General features: G+C 43.2%; 1 protein-coding gene and 1 long non-coding RNA gene across 2 annotated transcripts; both read left to right on the forward strand.

The window, feature by feature from the left end:
* Nucleotides 1-7,667: 7,667 nt before the first annotated feature.
* On the forward strand, nucleotides 7,668-9,111 carry LOC115163955 (uncharacterized). Its single transcript, XR_003869842.1, has 2 exons — nucleotides 7,668-8,353; nucleotides 8,433-9,111. It is a non-coding gene; the product is annotated as an uncharacterized LOC115163955 (long non-coding RNA).
* Nucleotides 9,112-10,039: 928 nt separating this feature from the next.
* calm3a (calmodulin 3a (phosphorylase kinase, delta)) lies at nucleotides 10,040-21,639 on the forward strand. Its single transcript, XM_029714537.1, has 6 exons — nucleotides 10,040-10,220; nucleotides 18,020-18,050; nucleotides 18,446-18,589; nucleotides 19,711-19,817; nucleotides 20,765-20,900; nucleotides 21,499-21,639. Exons 1-6 carry the CDS (start codon nucleotides 10,218-10,220, stop codon nucleotides 21,525-21,527), a joined length of 450 nt encoding a protein of 149 aa, XP_029570397.1. The 5' UTR covers nucleotides 10,040-10,217; the 3' UTR covers nucleotides 21,528-21,639.
* The last annotated feature ends 2,530 nt before the right edge of the window (nucleotides 21,640-24,169 follow it).

Here is a 24,169-nt window from a genome sequence, read left to right on the forward strand (position 1 = left end):
GCGTTTATGAGCAAAGTGAAATTATGAATAAAATACTGTAAAGCTGATATATACTGAACAGAAATATAAACACAACATGTAAAGTGTTGGTCCCATGCTTCATGAGCTGAAATAAAAATCCCAGAAATGTTTCCATATGCACAAAAAGCTTATTTCTCTCTAATGTTGTGCACAACTTTTGTTTACATCTCCTGTTAATAATCACTTCTCATTTGCCAAGATAACCGATCCACCTGACAAGTGTGGCACATCAAGAAGCTGATTATACAATATGATCGTTACACAGATACACCTTGTGCTGGGGACAATAAAAGGACACTCTAAAATGTGCAGTTTTGTCACACAACACAATGCCACAGACGTCTCAACTTTTGAGGGATGCGCAATTGGCATGGTGACTGCAGGAATGTCGATCAGAGATGTTGCCAGATAATTTAATGTTAATTTCTCTACCATAAGCTGCCTCCAGCGTCATTTTAGAGAATTTGGCAGTACTTCCAACCGGCCTCACAACCGCAGACCATGTGTATGGCGTCGTTTGGGCGAACGGTTTTCTGATGTCAACATTGTGAACAGAGTGCCCCATGGTGACGGTGAGGTTATGGTGTGGGCAGGCATAAGCTACGGACAACAAACAAAATTGCATTTTATCAACGGCAATTTGAATGCACAGAGATACTGTGACGAGATCCTGAGGCCCTTTGTCATACCATTCATCCGCTGCCATCACCTCATGTTTCAGCATGATAATGCACGGCCCCATGTCGCAAGGATCTGTATAATACAGCAATGTGTATTACAGCATGTTCCAGTTCAAGCCAATATCCAGCAACTTCACACAACCACTGAAGAGGACTGGGACAACATTCCACAGGTCACAATCAACGGCCTGATCAACTCTATACGAAGGAGATGTGTCGTGCTGCATGATGCAAATTGTGGTCACAGCAGATACTGACTGGTTTTCTGATCCATGCCTCTACTTTTTTTTTAAGGTATCTTTGACAAACAGGTGTATATCTTTATCCCCAGTCATATGAAATCCATAGATTATGGCATAATTACTTTACTTCAATTGATTGGTTTCCTTATATGAACTGCAACTCAGTAAATCTTTGAAATTGTTGCATGTTGCATTTCTGTTTTTGTTCATGTCAGGGGTGGCTCAAGGAAGTAGGAGAGGTGAAGTCAAGCGCAGGAGACAGAAAATCCGTGAACACACTTTTAACGGGTATCCACTCAGACCAAAAAGTAGGTAGGGCAGGGCGCATAAAACAAATGCTCAAAAAACCCAGCCCAACACAATGCAGGGACGCAGCCCACAATAACCTCTGCGAAAATCACAGGGAAACACTTGTTCCTCAAACAACATACGTCCTGATATAGAACAATCACGCAGAAAAAACAATCCTACCTAGCGAGACTAAATACCCCCGCCACTAACAACTAATACAAAACAGGTGCGCGCCTAACCTAGACCTAACCAACAGAAAGTGAAACAGAGGATCGATGGCAGCTAGTAGGCCGGCGACGACGACCGCCGAGCACCGCCCGGGCGAGGAGGGCCGCCACCTACCGTCGGTGTCGTGACAGTTCAGTATACTGTATAAACCTTTTACTTACAGGTGGTCCCAGAAATCAAACCTGCTGTCTTGGCATAGCAAGCGCCATGCTCTACCAATTTAGCTACAAAGGACCACTCTTGTTAAAAATGAAATGGAATGCTTATCATGGAGTTGATAACCATCAGATGACATAATAGAAAGAAGATTACTTTGCCTGAACAAGCACACCTTTTAGACATGAGCCATGCTTTTCCTCAGGGTACTCCTTCACACACAGAGGTCAAAAAGGCATCAGTGTTTTTGAGCCTTTTATCTGAAATTGGTATGTTTTTTTTTATTACAAAGCACTCTTGTCAGAGAGGACAGAGGAGCATCTATCAACAGGTTGTCCTGCTGACCAGAAGGGAATAATGTGCTGCACTTTTTTGAAACACTCTGTAGTACAATGGACATATTTACCATCCTATTTACATACCACATAAATGGACTGAAATTCACAACCTAAAAGGATAAATATTAATATCAAGAATATTAATTTAACGGACTTACATAGAGACATACTGTATCCTGACAATACTTGCTTTGTGTGTTTGGTATGCTATGTGACACTACATCACTATTGTTTGACCTCTTAAGGATCTGACCATTTTTTAAACAATTTTTGTCTAAAATGACGTACCCAAATCTAACTGCCTGTAGCTCAGGACCTGAAGCAAGGATATGCATATTCTTGATACCAGTTGAAAGGAAACACTTTTACATTTGTGGAAATGTGAAACTAATGTAGGAGAATATAACACATTAGATCTGGTAAAAGATAATACAAAGAAAAAAACATTTTTGGGTTGTTTTTGTTCCATCATGTTTGAAATGCAAGAGAAAGGCCAATATATGACTTAGGAATCTAGGCACAATTTAGATTTTTGCCACTTGATGTCAGCAGTGTATGTGCAAAGTTTAATAGTAATCTGTTTCTGTTCAAAATCTTGTATCAAGACTGGCCAAATGTGCCTAATTGGTTTATTAATACATTTTCAAGTTCATAACTGTGCATTCTCCTCAAACAATAACAATGGTATTCTTTCACTGTAATAGGTACTGTAAACTGGACAGTGCCGTTAGATTAACAGGAATTGAAGCTTTCTGCCAACATCAGATATGTCTATGTCCTGGGAAATGTTCTTGTTACTTATAACCTCATGCTAGTCAACCGCCCCGCGAGGGACACACAATCCTGTAGAGGTTGAACCTTGCTGCTCGTTTCTCCTACTTGAGATAAAGAGAGAGCTGATCTTTGGATAAGGCTTAACAACTGTTTAAATCAAGACGTCATTCCTTCCAGCAGAATCTAAATACAAGGCTGGCTATTGTACATGGCTGGGTGGAAGGCTACAGCCATGCTGGCATCTGCATGATAACATAACTGCTGTATGAAAGACGAAGTAGATTTGGTTCAATTCAACATAAACAACCATCAATCAAAGCTGTCCAGTTCCATTCATGGAAGTATTCAGTTTCAGGGCAAACAATTGTATACACTACAAACACAGTCTAGTATTTTAATTATAGTCCTCCAGAAAATATACTGAAAATAATGGAAGGAACTGATGTGATGGTGTCTCAAGGGGGTTTGTTCAAAAACGCATCCTTCCCTCCTCTCTTCCGTAAGGTAATCACTGATCTTTAGGTGATTGGAGAAAGCAATAGGATATGTACCTCGGTTAATGAATCCTCCGCCTCATAAACCACAATGAAATTAAATCAAAATAACCAGTTGACATCGGCACCAAAAAATTGCTCAGAACTGTCGGAATTCTGAAGTGGTCCAAAAATAGTACATGAGTGGTACTATAACTATTAAAGAAATAGAATGGGAATGAAAACAACTTGTGGCAGAGACAATTTAGAGGAGAACTTGGCAAGAAATTAGAGGAAAGTGAGTAAGAAAATGAATCTTTCCTTCCAGGCTCTTGTCATGGGAGATGGCCCGACTCCTTGGACACCTTCCCAGTTAGCCACATCACTCTCAAGTGTACCACACAGCCTCTTCCTGTATGATGTAGGCACTATAAAGCTCTGACAGGAAGTGTCTTAAAGAAAGCCAAACGTAACACTATTCTAAAACAGTTCTAACACACTGACCATGTCAGAGAGGTCACTACAGCTGAGGAGATATATGCTCTCTATGACCTACACAGAGAAAATTAAATGTTTGGAGGACCACATCTTTAATTTCATACAAATTGTTTAAAACAGAACAGCCCACATGTCAAATGTAATTTCATGCTGGTTTAGAGACTAATTAAAATACTATATCCTCCTTTCTAGAGCCACTACAAATTAGAGTGGGCTGTACCACTACTAGGGCCAATATCCTTTGAATAATCTCAGGGAAAATACTCATTTGAGCTGGAGAGCGTTATAAACAGGCAATGAAAGGTGATTATGGAGGCAAAGATCAGCTGTGTTAATAAAGAAGTAAATTCACGGACAGCAGCCTGGAGAGTCAGGGAGTAAACATACACACCTCAGATGCTGTCGAAGACAGTCTACTTACTCTACTTGCAAGGTGTGTGTCAAAGCATCTATTAGGAGAACAGTATAATAGAGACTCAATTTGGATGAATGATCTCCAAATGATCTGATAAAGGAGGCACTGCTTCAGCATAGCTTGGGAATGTCTGTGGATGCAGTGAATTCTGAATATACACGGGAGTGTCCAAAAAAAATTAGGAACACGCTCTCTTATTTAGTTGCCCCCCTTTTACCCTCAGAACAGCCTCAATTTGTCGGGGCATGGACTACAAGTTGTCGAAAGCATTCCACAGGGATGCTGGCCCATGTTGACTCCAATGCTTCCCACAGTTGTGTCAAGTTGGCTGGATGTCCATTGGGTGGTGGGCCATTCTTTATACACACAGGAAACTGTTTGTATTTCTTTCTTTATTATTATTTGTTCCATATTTACATTACATTTCACAACACGTTAAGTGTGTGCCCTCAGGCCACTACTCTACTACCACATACAGTATCTACAACACAAAATCCGTGTGTATAGTGCGTATGTTATGTGTGTGTATGTGTGTGTCTGTGCCCGTGTTTCCCTTCACAGTCCCCGCTGTTCCATAAGGTTTATTTGTATCTGTTTTTTTTTAAATCTGATTCATGAGTTACTTGATGTGGAATACTGGTCCATGTGGTCATGGCTCTATGTAGTACTGTGCACCTGCCATAGCCTGTTCTGGAATTAGGGACAGTGAAGAGACATCTGGTGGCATGTCTTGTGGGGTATGCATGGGTGTCCGAGCTGTGTGCTAGTAGTTTGAACAGACAGCTCGGTGCATTCAACATGTCAATACTTCTCACAAACACAAGTAGTGATGAAGTCAATCTCTCCTCTACTTTGAGCCAGGAGAGATTGGCATTCATATTATTGCTAGCTCTCTGTGTACATTTAAGGGACAGCCGTGCTACCCTAATCTTGGCTAATTATAATTTTCCTAAATCCCTCTTTGTGGCACCTGACTGGACAGTAGTCCAGGTACGACACAACTAGGGCCTGTAGGACCTACCTTGTTGATTGCCTTGTTAAGAAAGCGGAGCAGCTCTTTGTTATGGACAGACCTCTCAAATCTTAGCTACTGTTGCATCAATATGTTTTGACCATGACAGTTTAGAACCCAGGATTTATCCAAGCAGTTAAGTCTCCTCAACTTGCTCAGATTCCACATTAATGATTTGTCCCAAATACAATGCTTTTCTTTTTAGAAATATTTAGGACTAACTTATTTCTTGCCGCACATTCTGATTTCACTTGCTGTGGTAGCTGACGTGTATACGTACTGTTGAGTCCTTATTATTTGTATTATTGTACCTTTATTTCAACAAGGAACACAGACGGAGACCAAGGTCTCTTTTACAGCTGGGCCCTGCGTATACATGTTTACACATACAGTTTAGGTACAATGATTAAGAAACTACACAAGACAAACAAAACGACCACAGATAGCACAAAAAAAACAGCAACAGATTACATTTACACATAGGTTATTCCCCTAACAGCACAATAACTTGCATTACCCAAAACAGTTGCAAGCAATACAAAAATAAAAATCCTCCAATAAATATTTAAAATGGGCAAGGGTGACAAGAGTCTTAAGTTTAAGTTTAGTCTGCAGGCTATTCCATAGGCAAGGAGCGTAACAGGAAAAGGATACATAGACACACATGCTTTACTCAGAGCCAGTGGCAGGTCCTCATGCACTTCCACATTGTAGTAGCCAGAGGTAAGGTCCATCGTCGAGAAAAAGGCATTTCCACCTAAAGCAGCCAGCCTGGTGAGAGAGTGGGTGTGCGTCTTTGATGGTGCGAGCATTGAGCAAACGAAAATCAGTACAGAGTCTCAGGTCTCCAGACTTCCTCCATACAAGGACAAGGGGAGAGGCGAACTCACTACTAGACTTCCTTATGATTTCACGTTCTTCCATCTCATTAAATGCTTGCTTGAGCTTCTCATAATGATTTGGTGAAAGGCGTCGGTAGGGCATCCAAAAGGGTTTCTCATCACTCAGTTGAATGCGGTGAAGACATCCAGAAGCTTTTCCACAATCCAACTTGTGCCTGGAAAAAATGGACTGGTACTCAGCTATGAGCTGGATGAGTTTCTTCTTACCAGCAGGAGACACTTGACAGGAGTCGACATCAATATCAGTCCAACCTAAGTCACGTAAGACCTCAGGACTGCTTGAACTGTCAGGTCCGTCAGTATGGTGAAGTTGGCTTGAACCGTCATCAGTCAGCGTCAAGTCATCTTGGCAGTCAGTGAGTATATCAGCCGTTCTCCGCACTTGCTGCTGAAAATCTGTTGATGAATCATCATTCACACACGAACAGCCAGTCCTCTAGAGCCATGCAAGGAAAGACATCGGCCAGAGTGGCGTTTCGTCTCAATGTCACCGTCTTCTGAGAAGGGTTTATCACTCTAACAGGGAGCCACCCATCCCCCCGCAATAGAGCTACTGTCCTCCCTACCAGGATTGACCTTGGTGTTGACCTTGAACTGCTGGGCTCAATGAGAACAGCACTGCCCGCTGATAGATTCTGAGTGTTTCGTAGTCTGCCCCAGACTAAGTGCTCCTGCATAGGCTCTAGAGTCACAGCCCCTTTTAGTCTCACAGTTCCAACTTTGTCAGGTACTTCACTGTCTCTCCATCTCTCCACATTAGCCATCATGTTGATTAGCTTGCTCTCCTCACCCCCGTCACACAGATATGCCCCTCTTACGCATGTAAACCATGACCATATCCTCCCACTCATGCACTGTGCACTTTTCAGAGCAATCCCCCCGAAAGTACACCGGTTCCCTGACACATCCATACCCCTAGAGCTGCATGCATTCCCCATAACATTGTCCCCAACATGGCCAACAATTGCCTTTGACACCAAACAGGAGGCAATATTCTCCCCAATGGAATGACCAATCTGCTGTACTATGTCTGCTATGAAATCCATGGAGACCTCCCCACTCCCTGTATTTGGCAAAACTCTTTCATACACATCCTTGGGCGTTTCCATGGGTAAATTATCATCAAAACTCCCAAAACCCTCCAGTTTAGGCATAGATGTAGAAGCAACTGGAATTTTGGCTGAACCCCTACCAACAGACGGTGACAGATTAAATGTCAGGAAACCCCTACCTCTCCCAACACCTTCCATCTTAACAATGGGAAATCAACACACTAATACAAGCTAAATGGTAAATATATCTTTTTTTTCAAAATCTTTCAAAATCTAACCTATATCTAGTACACTGGTAAAACGAACCCTACTTATATCAGATATACTTTAGAATTGCAAATAAACAAGTAACACAAAAGTTATCGTTATCCGTGAAGAGAGTCTCAATAAGAGAAATCATCCATTTCGATAGTAAAACGTTGCAGTAGCGCCCTCTTGTGGCGAAATGCGATATTGCCATAAACTGCACCAGCAACGTCTTATCTGATTCTCCAACGGCAACCACGGCGAAGTTCTGAGATGGAAATCCAGCGAACAACGGTTACGGCACCACTGTAACAGTACTCTTCTTGCGTTGCGTACAATCAATCATCGACACGAACTCCAACTTGTAACACCAGTCATGGAGCTTTATTCTGATAGGAACAGCACAAAATTGCACGTCATGCAATGCACGGCTCACCATCCAACTCTGCACTCACGCACTGTACAAAATATACAACCCCCCCACCAGACACAGTAAGTTGCTAGCTAGTATTAGCTGGAATTCTCTACAACAAAATGCACAACCAATATTCACCAAAAAACGCTGCATCTTATGTGTGATGTTCGAATAACATTTACAAACAAATTGATATAAATTGTACATTTAAATCATCACTTGGGAGTATAAAAATCACTTTTGACGTACAGTGCTTTGCAAACAACAACTTGCAGCTGGTTTGGTGCTTGTTCACTGGGACGATTCTAACTGAAACATCCTCCCTCGTAAGCAAGCTACGCAAACCAGCCAATTAGATGCCATGTTGAGTAGGTGAAGGCAAGACAAAACTAAAACCAAAACCCATTGGCTTAACAATAAAGTGGCAAGGGGAATCACCAATATAACCCTGTTACATGTGGTGCTTCCACTCTTTACTTCGCCAAGGAGGGCTGGAGCTACATCGTGTCCCTTTAATTCTGCTTTGTGGCCTTCAGTATGGAGGGCTTCGGTTGACCTGGTGAACAGCCAGGAAGAGTCCTACGGAGGAGCCCCCAGTGGATCCTAGCAGGTGGCTAACTACTTCCTCATGCTCCTGGGTTATGCTGTACCTATACCCTCTTCAATGCCCTCTTTGTCATCATAAACAGGGGCTGAACTGGATCCTGGGTCAGCTGATCCATCTGTGTAGCTGCCTGTGCCAAAGCAGACCTCTACGATGCCCACTGTTGCCCATGTTCTTGCCAAACCCGGTGGGTAGATGCTTGTGTGCTGATGCCACAGTGGAAACCCTGTGCCACAGGAACATGGACTTGAGCACCACCAAAGACAGAGATATGGGGCAACACGGATGAAGGCTTCCCGGAGGGGATGTCATACATGTCGGACTACCATGACTGGTACGATATCTCCTAACTGGAGGGACACTGGCTACAAAATATCCAGCATGGTTTATCTGCATATAGGCAACACTGATAACTGAAGGTATAATCTTTCGTAATTAAGTTACTTGGAACCTTTTTTTCATCTTAACATTTTTTTTATACTGTATCCTTAATGTAGTCAATGTATCGTGGAACCAGTTTTACTCTCCCTATAAAGTGCATTAGGCCTGTGATGACGGTTGAAGTACAGCACTTAGAGTTTAGCATGTACACGTGTTTGTGGTTTCATGATGCAGTTTGTCTCCACAAGAGGGAGCACATTGATAAAGCCATGTGGATTTTGTTTTGATGGACTGCATATTCTACTGATCCAACTTTTTCCAACTGCTGTCCTGACTTTTTTTGTGTGCAAATAAATGAAGGACATAAAAGACTAGACACTCCAGCAAATTCCCTCTGACATTTCCTCCTCCTTGCCTGTCAATAACTGGTCCAGGGTCTGTTATGTCGATGACTATGATACAGATCCACAAACAAAAGTGTGAGTTAGGTCTGACTAAATATTGCGATATTGTTACCACCTTCATATGACACACAAACGCAATTAAGAATGATTGATATCTCTACTTTTATGTACACAAAGGAGCAGTTATTATAGACCCATGGCATGGTGTCATTTAAATGTCATTAGTACTGAGGGGAAACATATGATCAACATCATATTATCATATAGATCTACATGATGTCAGACTACTAGCCAACTACTAGGCTACTGCAAACGGTTTACATATTGACCAATTAGTCATATCTGAAATCAGCATATTCAAAACCTATAATAGCAAACTGAACGATTTACACAACATAATTATAAAGTCATTAGCTCTGTAATGTATAGATCCAATTTGGCGCAATGCAGTTTACAACCAGCCAATTACAAAACCGCTACTTTTCTACCCGTTTCTCTGGACCAATAAGGTACTGCGTTACATTGACCAAGTTGAAGCTCATCTCATTACACCACTGTGGTCATACTTGATCAAAAATAATAGCGATCAAATTGACAAAGTACGGTATATCCATTTAAAATATTGCCTATCGTTCACCGCTTCGATAGACTGAAATAACGAGCGCGTCTGCTTCTCATCAATGCACGCGCGTAGCGCAAGCAAATAGTGCAATAGTACAATTACTTTCTTTTTTGTCATGAGTAACAGGGGACGTTCTAGGCAATTTCAGTGAGTGCAGTGGTCAATATAAGGTGAATAAATTATTATTCTGACGCATTTGGTGTGCAGTTAAGATTGTCAGGTTCGTGTGGTGGGGGGGCGAAATATGTCACTTCGCGGAGCGATATAGTGCAAATGAGGCCACATCGGCAGTGACGCGGACCCTAGTGTTTCCGGGCAACTTCGCAGAGAAGAGACTAGCGAATAATATTTCCGGACTAAACAACGATACATACGTTGACTACAGGTAGTTTGCCAGCCACGAGGGGAACATTGACTATTTAGTACTTCATATTTTCCAAGTTTGAAGACCTAACGTAATAAAATGGTGAGTACAGCCACACACACATCCAAGCGAATGCTATAGCCCGCTAGCTGTCATAAATTCGTTAGCTTGTCGTGTAGCTAGCTAGTTATTTAGCTAACATGAATTCGTTATGGGTTCGGGCCACGTCTATGTAGTTAACTAGTTAACTAGCTATATGTCCGTAAACTAGCTAGCTAAATAAGGTGTGACTGACAAAGTTTGTCGTTCTGGCTCAACGTTGCATTACAATAACCACCAAATGGCAGTTGGAAAAGCTCATAAGGACTCGGTGGATGACGGACAATAAGACAATTATTGATTGTGGGCATGTATTGTTTGCCGAGGCGTTAGCCATGGCGAATTGTACATACGGCTAGCTAAGGTCATTTGTTTCACTCGTATCGGAGTTAAGGTTAGCTATCTAACGTTGGTGTACGAATGGTGAGTGGGCGTTGTGCTTGTGGTTAAGGCATAGCGCAGTTTGATGTAATAATAACCAAACGCTGCCAATTTGAATGAACTTACTCGATAGTATTACTTGGCAAACGAACTTGTGTTATCATGTTTTCAATAACATAGCTAGCTGGCAATATGATCTAGCTAGTAATACTTGTTGTGCATCGTGTTCTTGCGAAAATTTAGATTTCAATACCTACGCGACATTTGAGCCTTTCCCCGTGGTGCTGTTGCGTATTGCACCACGTTGATCCGCAGTTTGCTGTTCGTGAATGATCTTCGTTACCACCCCTCCTTCCTTGCCCCTCTCTACCACACGCCTTCCTCCCCCTGCATTGAACCACATCATGGTTGGTGCAGTATACTGACACGGGATCCGCAGTGCATGCTTTGCAAAAATGAGACTAAAATACCTTGCGTGACAAACGAAGGCATGTGCTCTGCTTTATCCCTCGTAATTGCTGTTTTGGGGGATGAAGGTGAGGCCTTGGTGCTAAGTCTGTATTATTCATGGTGGTTTGTTTTGCCCTAAAGGATAAAACGCAATTGACAATCTGAAGATCTTGCCATCTGCCCACCAAAAACCGAGACTGCACCACTTCACCACCTCACAGTGAATAAGATATTAACAGCCTTTAACCAGGACTGTACAGTATGGCACCATGGGATCTCAGTACTGCTCAAAGGCAACACTGTTTTCCTGAGCCATTTTGGTGCTTGACACTACCTTATAAATGCTCAAACACAGGAGTACACTAACTGAATTCTGAACCACTGCTTGCTTACTCATCCAGCTGCGTGGACAGAATAACCTGCAGTCTGCTTGCTGTCTTTTCCTTCTTCTCCTGATGACTCACTGAGAGAGCAGAGTACATGTCCTTGGCTAAATTCTTTCTAAACTGTACTGAATTTCTGCTAAATGCAGAATCATATAATGCAAAATGCATCATATGGGGATGATATTAATATTTTGATAACTTGAGTACTGACAAGCAAAAACATTGAGACTTTCTCAACAATGGACTAATAAAACACATTTTAAAAAATATAGTGTTTAACTGTAATGAACATGTCTTGATTAGAATCAGTGTGCCCCTGGCTTTGTCGGTTACGTGCACACTAACCTATTCCCTTGGTGTTTTACTTTCTGAGGGGCATGCACACTTTCACAGGCGTGCACACTTTCCCTCTCAAGCAATAAATGCTATACATGTGGTGACGAATCTGAAGACCCACAAAAAGCAACAGAGATGGTAATAGACACTGTGCTACATTGGCGACCCTGTTCGTGCCACTCTAATTATAGCAGGTGTACTGAGGTGTATTTATACCCATCCCTGATCACACTTCCTCAGCCCAAAGTGTGCTGGCTGACTGACTGAGACAGGCCTCATAAGACCTCATCCTCAACTGATGGGAGGGAGAATGAAGCCTCCTAGCACGCTTTGGGTGGAAATCGAGATGGCGCAGACACACGGTCGCCCAGTTTCTTACACCATTTTATATACTGTGTATATATATATATATATATATATATATATATATATATATATATATATATATATACTGCTCAAAAAAATAAAGGGAACACGTACACAACACATCCTAGATCTGAATGAAAGAAATAATCTTATGAAATACTTTTTTCTTTACATAGTTGAATGTGCTGACAACAAAATCACACAAATAATCAATGGAAATCCAATTGATCAACCCATGGAGGTCTGGATTTGGAGTCACACTCAAAATTAAAGTGGAAAACCACACTACAGGCTGATCCAACGTTGATGTAATGTCCTTAAAACAAGTCAAAATGAGGCTCAGTAGTGTGTGTGGCCTCCACGTGCCTGTATGACCTCTCTACAACGCCTGGGCATGCTCCTGATGAGGTGGCGGATGGTCTCCTGAGGGATCTCCTCCCACACCTGGACTAAAGCATCCGCCAACTCCTGGACAGTCTGTGGTGCAACGTGGTGTTGGTGGATGGAGCGAGACATGATGTCCCAGATGTGCTCAATTGGATTCAGGTCTGGGGAACGGGCGGGCCAGTCCATTGCAATGCCTTCCTCTTGCAGGAACTGCTGACACACTCCAGCCACATGAGGTCTAGCATTGTCTTGCATTAGGAGGAACCCAGGGCCAACCGCACCAGCATGTGGTCTCACAAGGGGTCTGAGGATCTCATCTCGGTACCTAATGGCAGTCAGGCTACCTCTGGCGAGCACATGGAGGGCTGTGCGGCCCCCCCAAAGAAATGCCACCCCACACCATGACTGACCCACCGCCAAACCGGTCATGCTGGAGGATGTTGCAGGCAGCAGAACATTCTCCACGGCGTCTCCAGACTCTGTCACGTCTGTCACGTGCTCAGTGTGAACCTGCTTTCATCTGTGAAGAGCACAGGGCGCCAGTGGTGAATTTGCCAATCTTGGTGTTCTCTGGCAAATGCCAAACGTCCTGCACGGTGTTGGGCTGTAAGCACAACCCCCACCTGTGGACGTCGGGCCCTCATACCACCCTCATGGAGTCTGTTTCTGACCGTTTGAGCAGACACATGCACATTTGTGGCCTGCTGGAGGTCATTTTGCAGTGCTCTGGCAGTGCTTCTCCTGCTCCTCCTTGCACAAAGGCGGAGGTAGCGGTCCTGCTGCTGGGTTGTTGCCCTCCTACGGCCTCCTCCACGTCTCCTGATGTACTGGCCTGTCTCCTGGTAGCGCCTCCATGCTCTGGACACTACGCTGACAGACACAGCAAACCTTCTTGCCACAGCTCGCATTGATGTGCCATCCTGGATGAGCTGCACTACCTGAGCCACTTGTGTGGGTTGTAGACTCCGTCTCATGCTACCACTAGAGTGAAAGCACCGCCAGCATTCAAAAGTGACCAAAACATCAGCCAGGAAGCATAGGAACTGAGATGTGGTCTGTGGTCCCCACCTGCAGAACCACTCCTTTATTGGGGGTGTCTTGCTAATTGCCTATAATTTCCACCTGTTGTCTATTCCATTTGCACAACAGCATGTGACATTTATTGTCAATCAGTGTTGCTTCCTAAGTGGACAGTTTGATTTCACAGAAGTGTGATTGACTTGGAGTTACATTGTGTTGTTTAAGTGTTCCCTTTATTTTTTTGAGCAGTATATATATATATATATATATATATATATACTAGGCAAGTATGTTAAGAGCACGCACCCTTGTGGGGTCCCAGTGTTGAGGGTCAGTGAAGTGGAGATGTTGTTTCCTACCTTCACCACCTGGGGGCGGCCCGTCAAAGTCCAGGACCCAGTTGCACAGGGTGAGCTTGAGACCCAGGGCCTCCAGCTTAATGATGAGCTTGGAGGGTACTATGGTCTTGAATGCTGAGCTGTAGTCAATGAATAGCATTCTCATATACATTTACATTTAAGTCATTTAGCAGACGCTCTTATCCAGAGTGACTTACAAATTGGTGCATTCACCTTATGATATCCAGTGGAACAACCACTTTACAATAGTGCATCTAAATCTTTTAGGGGGGGGGGGTAGAAGGATTACTTTATCCTATCCTAGGTATTCCTTAAAGAGGTGGGGTTTCAGGTGTCTCCGGAAGGTGGTGATTAACCTCTATGGGACCGGCGGGACGAATTCGTCCGACCTACGTAACAGCCAGTTGAATCCTGTGGCGCCATTTTCAAAACGTTTGAAATGCTATTACTTCAATTTCTCAAACATATGACTATTTTACAGCTATTTAAAGACAAGAGTCTCCTTTATCTAACCACGCTGTCCGATTTCAAAAAGGCTTTACAACGAAAGCAAAACATTAGATTATGTCAGCAGAGTACCCAGCCAGAAATAATCAGACACCCATTTTTCAAGCTAGCATATAATGTCACAAAAACCCAGAAGACAGCTAAATGCAGCACTAACCTTTGATCTTCATCAGATGACACACCTAGGACATTATGTTATACAATACATGCATGTCTGTTCAATCAAGTTCATATTTATATCAAAAACCAGCTTTTTACATTAGCATGTGACGTTCAGAAAAAGCATACCCCCGCAAACTTCCGGGGAATTTACTAACAATTTACTAAATTACTCACGATAAACGTTCACAAAAAGCATAACAATTATTTTAAGAATTATAGATACATTACTCCTCTATGCACTCGATATGTCCGATTTTTAAAATAGCTTTTCGGATGAAGCACATTTTGCAATATTCTAAGTACATAGCCCAGCCATCACGGGCTAGCTATTTAGACACCCACCCAGTTTAGCCTTCACCAAAATCACATTTCCTATAAGAAAAATGGTCTTACCTTTCCTGTTCTTCGTCAGAATGCACTCCCAGGACTTCTACTTCAATAACAAATGTAGGTTTGGTCCCAAATAATCCATAGTTATGTTCCATCAGCGACGTTTTGTTCGTGCCTTCTAGACACTATCAGAATGGTAAATCACGGTCGTGCGCATTGCGCATAACGTGACAAAAAAATTCTAAATATTCCATTACCGTACTTCGAAGCATGTCAACCGCTGTTTAAAATCAATTTTTATGCCATTATTCTTGTAAAAAAGCGATAATATTCCGACCGGGAATCTGCAATTAGCTAAACAGCCGAAGGAAAATACTGCACGGGGTCAAATCGGGCACGCGCCTAATTCCATTGTCCTCTGATGGGCCACTTGGAAAAGGCGATAATGTGTTTCAGCCTGAGGCTGCCTCGTCATCGTTCATGTTTTTCCCGGGCTCTGAGAGCCTATTGGAGCCGTAGGAATTGTCACGTTACAGCTAAGATCCTGACTCTTCAATAAACAGAAGCAAGAACAACAACACCTTGTCAGACAGGGTACTTCCTGCATGAAACCTTCTCAGGTTTTTGCCTGCCATAGGAGTTCTGTTATACTCACAGACACCATTCAAACAGTTTTAGAAACTTTAGGGTGTTTTCTATCCATATATAATAAGTATATGCATATTCTAGTTACTGGGTAGGATTAGTAACCAGATTAAATCGGGTACGTTTTTTTTATCCGGCCGTGTAAATACTGCCCCCTAGCCCCAACAAGTTAACTCCGCTGTCCTGGCGTCGTGAGGGAGCTTGTTCCATCATTGGGGTGCCAGAGCAGCGAACAGTTTTGACTGGGCTGAGCGGGAACTGTGCTTCCTCAAAGGTAGGGAGGTGAGCAGGCCAGAGGTGGATGAACGCAGTGCCCTTGTTTGGGTGTAGGGCCTGATCAGAGCCTGAAGGTACGGAGGTGCCGTTCCCCTCACAGCTCCGTAGGCAAGCACCATGGTCTTGTAGCGGATGCGAGCTTCAACTGGAAGCCAGTGGAGAGAGCGGAGGAGCGGGGTGACGTGAGAGAACTTGGGAAGGTTGAACACCAGACGGGCTGCGGCGTTCTGGATGAGTTGTAGGGGTTTAATGGCACAGGCAGGGAGCCCAGCCAACAGCGAGTTGCAGTAATCCAGGCGGGAGATGACAAGTGCCTGGACTAGGACCTGCGCCGCTTCCTGTGTGAGGCAGGGTCGTACTCTGCGAATGTTGTAGAGCATGAACCTACAGGATCGGGTCACCGCCTTGATGTTAGTGGAGAACGACAGGGTGTTGTCCAGGGTCACGCCAAGGTTCTTAGCACTCTGGGAGGAGGACACAATAGGTATTCCTCTTGTCCAGATGGGATTGTGCAGTGTGATGGCAATTGCATCATCTTTGGACCTGTTGGGGCGGTATGCAAACTGAAGTGGGTTTAGGGTGGGCAGGTAAGGTGGAGGTGATATGATCCTTGACTAGTCTCTCAAAGCAGTTCATGATGACAGAAGTGAGTGCTACGGGGCGATAACTAAATGACTATCTTTGCCTTCTTGGGTACAGGAACGATGTTGGCCATCTTGAAGAAAGTGGGGACGGCAGACTGGGATAGGGAGCAATTGAATATGTCTGTAAACACACCAGCCAACTGGTCTGTGCATGCTCTGAGGATGTGGCTAGGGATGCCAGCAGCCTTGCGAGGGTTAACACGTTTAAATGTCTTACTCATGTTCGCCACAGAAGGGTGGGGGGACAGTCCTTGTTAGCGGGCCGTGACGGTGGCACTGTATTATCCTCAAAGCGGGCAAAGGTGTTTAGTTTGTCTGGAAGTGAGACGTCGGTGTCCGGGATTTTCCTGTCGACCCTGCCACATACGTCTCGTGTCTGAGCCATTGAATTGCGACTCCACTTTGTCTCTGTACTTATATTTCGCTTGTTTGATTGCCTTGCAGAGGGAATAACTACACTGTTTATATTCAGCCATATTCCCAGTCCTCTTTCCGTGGTTAAATGCAGTGGTTCGTGCTTTGTTTTGCACGAATGGCGCCATCCATCCACGGTTTCTGTTTAGGGTAGGTTTTAATAGTCACAGTGGGTACAACATCTCCAATAAACCGCTAACTATATTATTCTGGTGTCTTAACATTGCTCATGTTGATACTTCTTAATTTATTTATTTTTTCTGCATTGTGGTTTTAAATTCATTTGCTAGATATTACTGCGCTGTTGTAGCTAAACAAGCATTTTGCAACACCTGCAAAACTATGAGACCAATAAAGTTTGATTTGAAATTGCAAGTACTAGATACAGATCTAATTGGCGGGAAACCTCTAACTGGCCTGAGATCAGTGACCACATTTAAAAAATATTCCGGATAGTATCCTGCTTTAAGTGTTAACTAGATTACTAATGCGTTGATTCTATCCATGCAAGGCATTCTGGTGAGTACTGCTGTATTTCTTCTTCTGGGGCAACAAGTTAGGCTATGACAGAAGAGAAGCTCTATGTATCTAACTAGTTGACAAACGTGGCCTACCAAATGTCAGAATTTATAAGCAGAAATGTAGGGGTGAAAGTAGCCAGTAGGGTATGTGGTCCAATACAGAATATCAGCCAAATAAATGATGGCGGATCCCCCGTGAAAAAAAAGTAAACTGGGAAAGATGTTTACATGCCACATTATCCCGTCTAAAATCAGCATATCCCAGGCATCTTATCTGGGTTTCTCATAACCAGGATACATGCTTTTTTTGGGTAATTGTAAAACGGATATGTTTATATGCGTCAACTCAAACAGAATACTTGAGTATTCCAAATAATAATGGGATATCAGCGTGCATTTGAACGTTGCCCTACTCCTGTGAGCACTGAGGTTATATGGGAGAGTGTATCACTGCCGTGTCAACTCGTCTGGTCTCATGTGAATACGATGGAGCAGGTATGGTTACACATAGGAGTAAAAGAGCAGCCATTAGGCGACTTGTGTAATTTACCTCAGTCAGGCTATAATATAGCAGGGGCAGTGGACAACTCTCACTCTTGCTTCCTCTCGTCTTCACAGGCTGACCAACTGACTGAGGAGCAGATTGCTGGTGAGTACTATCCCTGAACAGTGAGGTTCTTTCTGTCCAATTTCAAAGCTCTTCAATCCAATCCCAGTTAGTAGACGTGACTTGAGTTCACGTCGGTTGGCAGATAATGTGGGTCCTTAGACTCTTGGCTCCTCAAGGTAGTGCTAGTGACGAACAATGTTGGCTGCTCTGCCTGTTTAGTTTGTACAAACCATTCTTAGTATTTTAGTTTTTTTCTTCATCTGCACAGATCTGAACAATTGGGTGAAATCAATATGTAGAACGTATTCTGTGAATTTGCCCTTACCTGTCCAGTTCTCTCACATCAGTGCAGACGAAGGATAGGAAGACTATTTAGACTGTTGACGTAGCCAATATAGTCATTTCCACCAATCCCACACTGTGCCCGTAATCAGAGTTCAAGGAGGCGTTTTCACTGTTCGACAAGGACGGCGACGGCACCATCACCACCAAGGAGCTGGGCACTGTCATGCGCTCTCTGGGACAGAACCCTACTGAGGCAGAACTACAGGACATGATCAACGAGGTAGACGCTGATGGTAAGATTAAAGAGATGTGTACAATGACACACACACACACACACTTACTCATTCACACTTGCTGACACACGTACACGTATGGTCAGAACCCAACCAGGCTGACCCTTGTACATTATTCACATGGTGGATGAATGGGAACGCACACACAAACACTGCATAATTACTGGTCTAACGCTCTTAACCACACCTGCCACCCTCCCTGGATGGCACCATGGCTCTGGTTTCATGGTCGGATCACATTTCAAATATCCAATGTTCCCACACACAACAGAGGCTCACCCGCAGAGTTGGAGGACTCTAGATGGATAAAACATGTTTTTGGCATGGACATGCAGCTCGTCAGCTTGTAGTCTTAAAACCGGAAATGATTTACCTTTTTGGCTCCTTCAGCCATTCCTATGGGGGAAAGGAATGGGGTTTTGGGATGAAAGCCGATAAGGTCTGAGGTTAACACTGGCTTAGATCTTACACGTTGTGTTCTATAAAATATCAGTCCGTTAACGTTACGTTTATAAATTATGAAGCCTGTATGTGCTTGTATTGATTACATAAGTGCTTCATCATTTACAAAGTGACGCTGTCTGATGAACATTATCTCATAGAACAAAGCGTGTAAGATCTCCTAAGCTTGTGTTTATCCAAAAACCCTCAAACCCCACTTGTTGTTTTTGGACAATAAGCCATGGTAGAGTTGGTGCCTACAAAAAGACGCCATTACTATTGCTCTATATTACCATTTAGGGCTTCCACCATTTTGAAAGTAGTAAACTGGGTGGGGCTTCCTATGGGTTAAGGAAGGATCAGCAGGGATCAGCCAATGAATTATACTTGTGAGGTGGCAGAAAAGCGCCAACCTTGGCTTTATATTTGTCCAAACAACACACTAGGTGGTGGCTTGCACTCTTTCAGTTTGTTTGCCAACTCATAGAAGAAAATGAACTACTTAAAAATTGAGATTGACTCAATGGTACTGCCCTTGCAATCAGATACAAAGAGGATATCGCTCTCTTTGAGCTCATTCCAAAATGTCCCAACAAGATCTCAGCACTGCTCATTCTGAAATAAAATAAGTCTGTGTGTACTAACAAACGTAAAATCAAGACTGTCTTGTTTGTCCTTAGGTAACGGGACGATCGATTTCCCAGAGTTCCTGACAATGATGGCAAGGAAGATGAAGGACACAGACAGCGAGGAGGAGATCAGAGAAGCCTTCAGAGTCTTTGATAAGGTACTCGCGCGCCACACCATCTCCTTTGACTGTTGTACTCAGTCAATTGGAAATGTGCTTAGTGTTTTGGAACATGAGCCATTTTGATGATCTGTTTTAGATTTTTGTGCGTGGAGTTGTGAATATTGGACCAAAGTGATTGTAGGGGGAAGAGAGAGACTAACACTTCATGTTCTAGGAATGTGATGTTGAACGTGTGATGGACAATGGCGCCACTGCTTGTGTGCATGCCTCTGCAATCCTGATGTTGTGTTAGTCATCATGGTTGTCTCCTTAACTGTGTTGCTGAGAGGAGGGCTTTGTTTGTGGACAGGGAGCGGAGTATAACATTACCCGCAGGCAGGTTATTGCAGTGCAGAAATCTGAGTCACAAGCTAATAGGGAGAGCTCATTGGCTGGGTTTATATTGCTTTGTGCAGCCTGGAACAATGCAACCCCTTTAAACAGAGCCATGTGATTTTGGGAGTGTGTATTGCGGTTGTTTTGTTTGCAGCCTATTTGACGGATCAATGTGAGTGGTGTGATTGTGTAAGGTTTGTTTCCGTGGGACATTTGTGCCACTGTCCTGAAGAACCTTGGTTACTGCTACGGTGCCAGTCTGCTAGGACGCCAGTCTGTCAGCATTCCCCTGCTCTGTTTATCATCTCTCCCTTTGCGGCTCTTGAGACTTGGCAGAGCTAGAGCCAAAGATAACGCCAGGCTGAGGCTGGGTGAGCAGACGGACCAGAGCCATACATATCTCTGGCTGACACACAGATGGGGCAGCCAGGGACCGTTTTAATTTACCAGCAGACCAGATAAGCCAGGGCTGTGTTCAGGAGAGGGAGATGTCACCGATTGTTCAGATAGGAAACTCTTGTTTAGACCTAATCTCATTCTGACAGGTCAAAGTACTGTATGTAGAGCCTTCTCTCTTTGCCTATTGAATGAGCCTGTTCTCCCTGTAGGATGGGAACGGCTACATCAGCGCGGCAGAGCTGCGGCACGTCATGACCAACCTCGGGGAGAAGCTCACAGACGAGGAGGTGGACGAGATGATCCGCGAGGCCGACATTGATGGAGACGGACAGGTCAACTATGAGGGTGAGCTCAACGTCCTTCCGCTTTCCCGCTCGTATGTTTGCAGATCTAAAGGAAATGGATAGGTGGAAGCTCCCCTTAGTAAGCCCATTGCAAGCCAAGGTGGAGCTATCACCGTATTTCTTAAACTTCCCTGGTACTTTAAGACTTGCAGAAACCAGAGGGGTAAGTAAGGGCTAAAGATTTTCTCTCCCCCTTTTTCCTCCCTCTTCCTGCTCCTCCCCATATCTACTGAGTTTTTTGAAGTCGGTGTCTTTCCACTGTTGCCCCTGTCAGTTAAGCCAGGACAAGGCCAGGATTTACACTGAAGCGACGCTTCAGGCTTTCCTCTAGTCCTTGGGTAGGGACAAACTAGTTTTGTGCGCCTTATTTCTCTTTGCTTTGATGCGAAAAGGAAAGGCAAAAGGATTGGTTTATACATGACATACTCACTCACAGCTTAATGAATCACTGTTCATTGAATTGAAAATAGTATTGAAGACATTGATTCGTCATGTTCCAATCTTATTAATATGCCTTGGGATGTAATCATTGTTAACAGAATGCCTGTTATTCTTGTGGATTTCTTATTTCTTTCTCCCTGTTTTGTTCTGCCTTGCAGAGTTTGTGCAGATGATGACAGCCAAGTGAAGTGGACTGTGCTCTCACATATTTCTCTCTCTCACATTGCTTGTCCTCCTAAGATCACTCTGTCTTTAAGAAAACAAACCAATAATCAAGCCAAAATGTAAAACAAAAAAAATATTCAATGTACAAAATTCTTTAATCAAAAAAATCCAAGTACTTCTAGGGGATCTGTTTTTAAGAGCGACTGCAGATGAATCCCTAACAGATGTTAATGGACCAAGCTTTAACGAGGCCTGAGGCCCTTAATCCAGAGTAAGATCCTTCGGAGGCTCCCAGATGCCTACTAAATTTGAGGAAAGGGCAACACGGACGAGGCAGAGGGAAAGGAATCCATACCAGAGATGGCTGTCTTTCCTCAAAGAGAGAAGCTTACTATTTTGAGTCTTTTTCCCACCCTGAAAACAATTTAGGCTAACGGTGCAGTCACAAATTGCAGTGCTGATTTCTTACATTGAATTGGGTTACTGCCTTCTTGCATGCACCTCTTCTGAGACAGTCATGTCACAACGAGGTGGTTCTGATCCCATTGTGGATTGTATACACACTGGAAGTATATACATAAATATATAGCTATACACTGAGTGTACAGAACATTGGGAACACCTTCCTAATATTGAGTTGCACCCCACCCTCCCACTTGCCCTCAGAACAGCCTCAATTTGTCCGGGCATGGACTCTACAAGGTGTCGAAAGCGTTCCACAGGGATGCTGGCCTATGTTGACTCCAATGCGTCCCATCGTTGTCAAAGTTGGCTTGATGTCCTTTTGGGTGGTGGACCATTCTTGAAATACACAGGAAACTGTTGTGTGAAAAACCCAGCAGTGTTGCAGTTCTTGACACACTCAAACTGGTACGCCTGGCATCTACTACCATGCCCTGTTTAAAGGCACTTAAAACTTTTGTCTTGCCCATTTCACCTCTGAATGGCAGACATACACAACCCATGTCTCAACGCTTAAAAATCATTCTTTAACCTGTCTCCTCCCCTTTAAGAAGTGACATCAATAAGGGATTGTAGCTTTTACCTGGTCAGTCTATATCATGGAAGAGCAGATGTCCCTAATGTTTTGTACACTGTTATATAATTAGTAAAATATATGTCACTAACGGTTGGTGCAAGAATTACAGTGGAGGAGGTTGCATTGGTTGAGAGAATTCTCCCATCCCTAAGGGGTTGTAGGGAGTTGATTTAGAAAATCACTGGTTGGTTGGTTGGTTTTAATAGGCTTTTTTTTCATTGTTTGGGCAAGCTGTTGTCTTTCATTCTCATACAAGGCTTTTATTTTCCCAGCACCACTGACCTGTGGCATAGGAGTATGTAAATGTGCAGTTTCAGATCGTTGATTATGGTAACACACTTTGAGAGCATTGCTGTAAATATATTTTATCTGCTAACCTATATCCTGATACAAATATTAATGTTCTGCTTTTTAAATGTGTTATCAAATATTAATATATAAATTAAACATTTTGGTCACAAATATTACTGTATCGTAAAACTTTGCATGACCTATTGATCTAGTATGAACTGAGATGTTTTGAAATGTGCCATAATACTCTAAAGCCTCAATCTTCTTGCAAGAGCAAATTAGAACATATGAATATACAGTATAAACTATATACACTACATACCTATTTGCACTTTGGTGTAAATCGTATATTTGAAAATGTTCTGAAAAAGACAACGTTGCTGCTGCTGGAACAACTCATTTTGTCTCTTGCTCCTATGGATTTGTCAGATCCTCATGTCGTCAAGTGTTCACATCTTTTATCCGTGCTCCGCTTGCTGTTCTACTGAAGAGTATATATTCACTGATATATTTATTTTTGTCAGTGAGTTGAAAAAAGACATTTCAGGCTGGTATAAATGAGGGGTTTAAAATGTCTTTAAGGTTGAATGGCAGGAATGCTAGCATATGTATTGAATTGTTGCTTATAAGACAACTTTGGGACTAAAACTGTTTCTGGCTAGCTTTTACTGGTTGGTTAACTTTGAAAGGTTGGGAAAGACACATGGTTAAGGACTGTTAATCTTCTGGAGATAGTGTACAAATTTAAAGATGTGAAATATTAATGTTTGCCATGAATAAATAAATTGACTGTACTTCACTATATGACTGTCTCCTTGCGTAATACTTAATTTGCGATTTTTATTGCTCACTTTGTGTAAAATGTGCTGACTTTAGCATGTACTCATGGCAGTTATTTGGAGTATGGTTGGAACTTCAACTCAGTTCAATTAGTGTGTGTATCCCTGGCTGCCAGTCTCTGCAGTCTTCATAATATCCTTTACAAGACACCCTCTGAGATTGGGTCAGAGGAGGTCACCCTGGCCTCTGTAAGAGGAGCTATCCCTGGCTGCACCAGGCTATATTTGGTGGCTCCTGGGATTGCCACAGGAGCCTCTGGTAATCCGGGTTAGTCCGGTTTGTGACATCTCACCCCTGTAACTCCCAAGTCCGACCCCACACGTGACGGGCAGGGACAGCCAATGAGATCAATCATACCTGGGGACGGTTGGATGTGAGATTATTTTATAGTACAGTAAGTAGGAACCTGAGGACCTCACTCAGCTGGAAAGCTATGACCCCCTTTACTGTACTTCAACTGCCTATGTCTAAATATAGTCTGTTGGTTGTAAATA

The sequence above is a fragment of the Salmo trutta genome, chromosome 26 (genome assembly GCF_901001165.1).
Source record: "Salmo trutta chromosome 26, fSalTru1.1, whole genome shotgun sequence".
NCBI lineage: Eukaryota > Metazoa > Chordata > Actinopteri > Salmoniformes > Salmonidae > Salmo > Salmo trutta.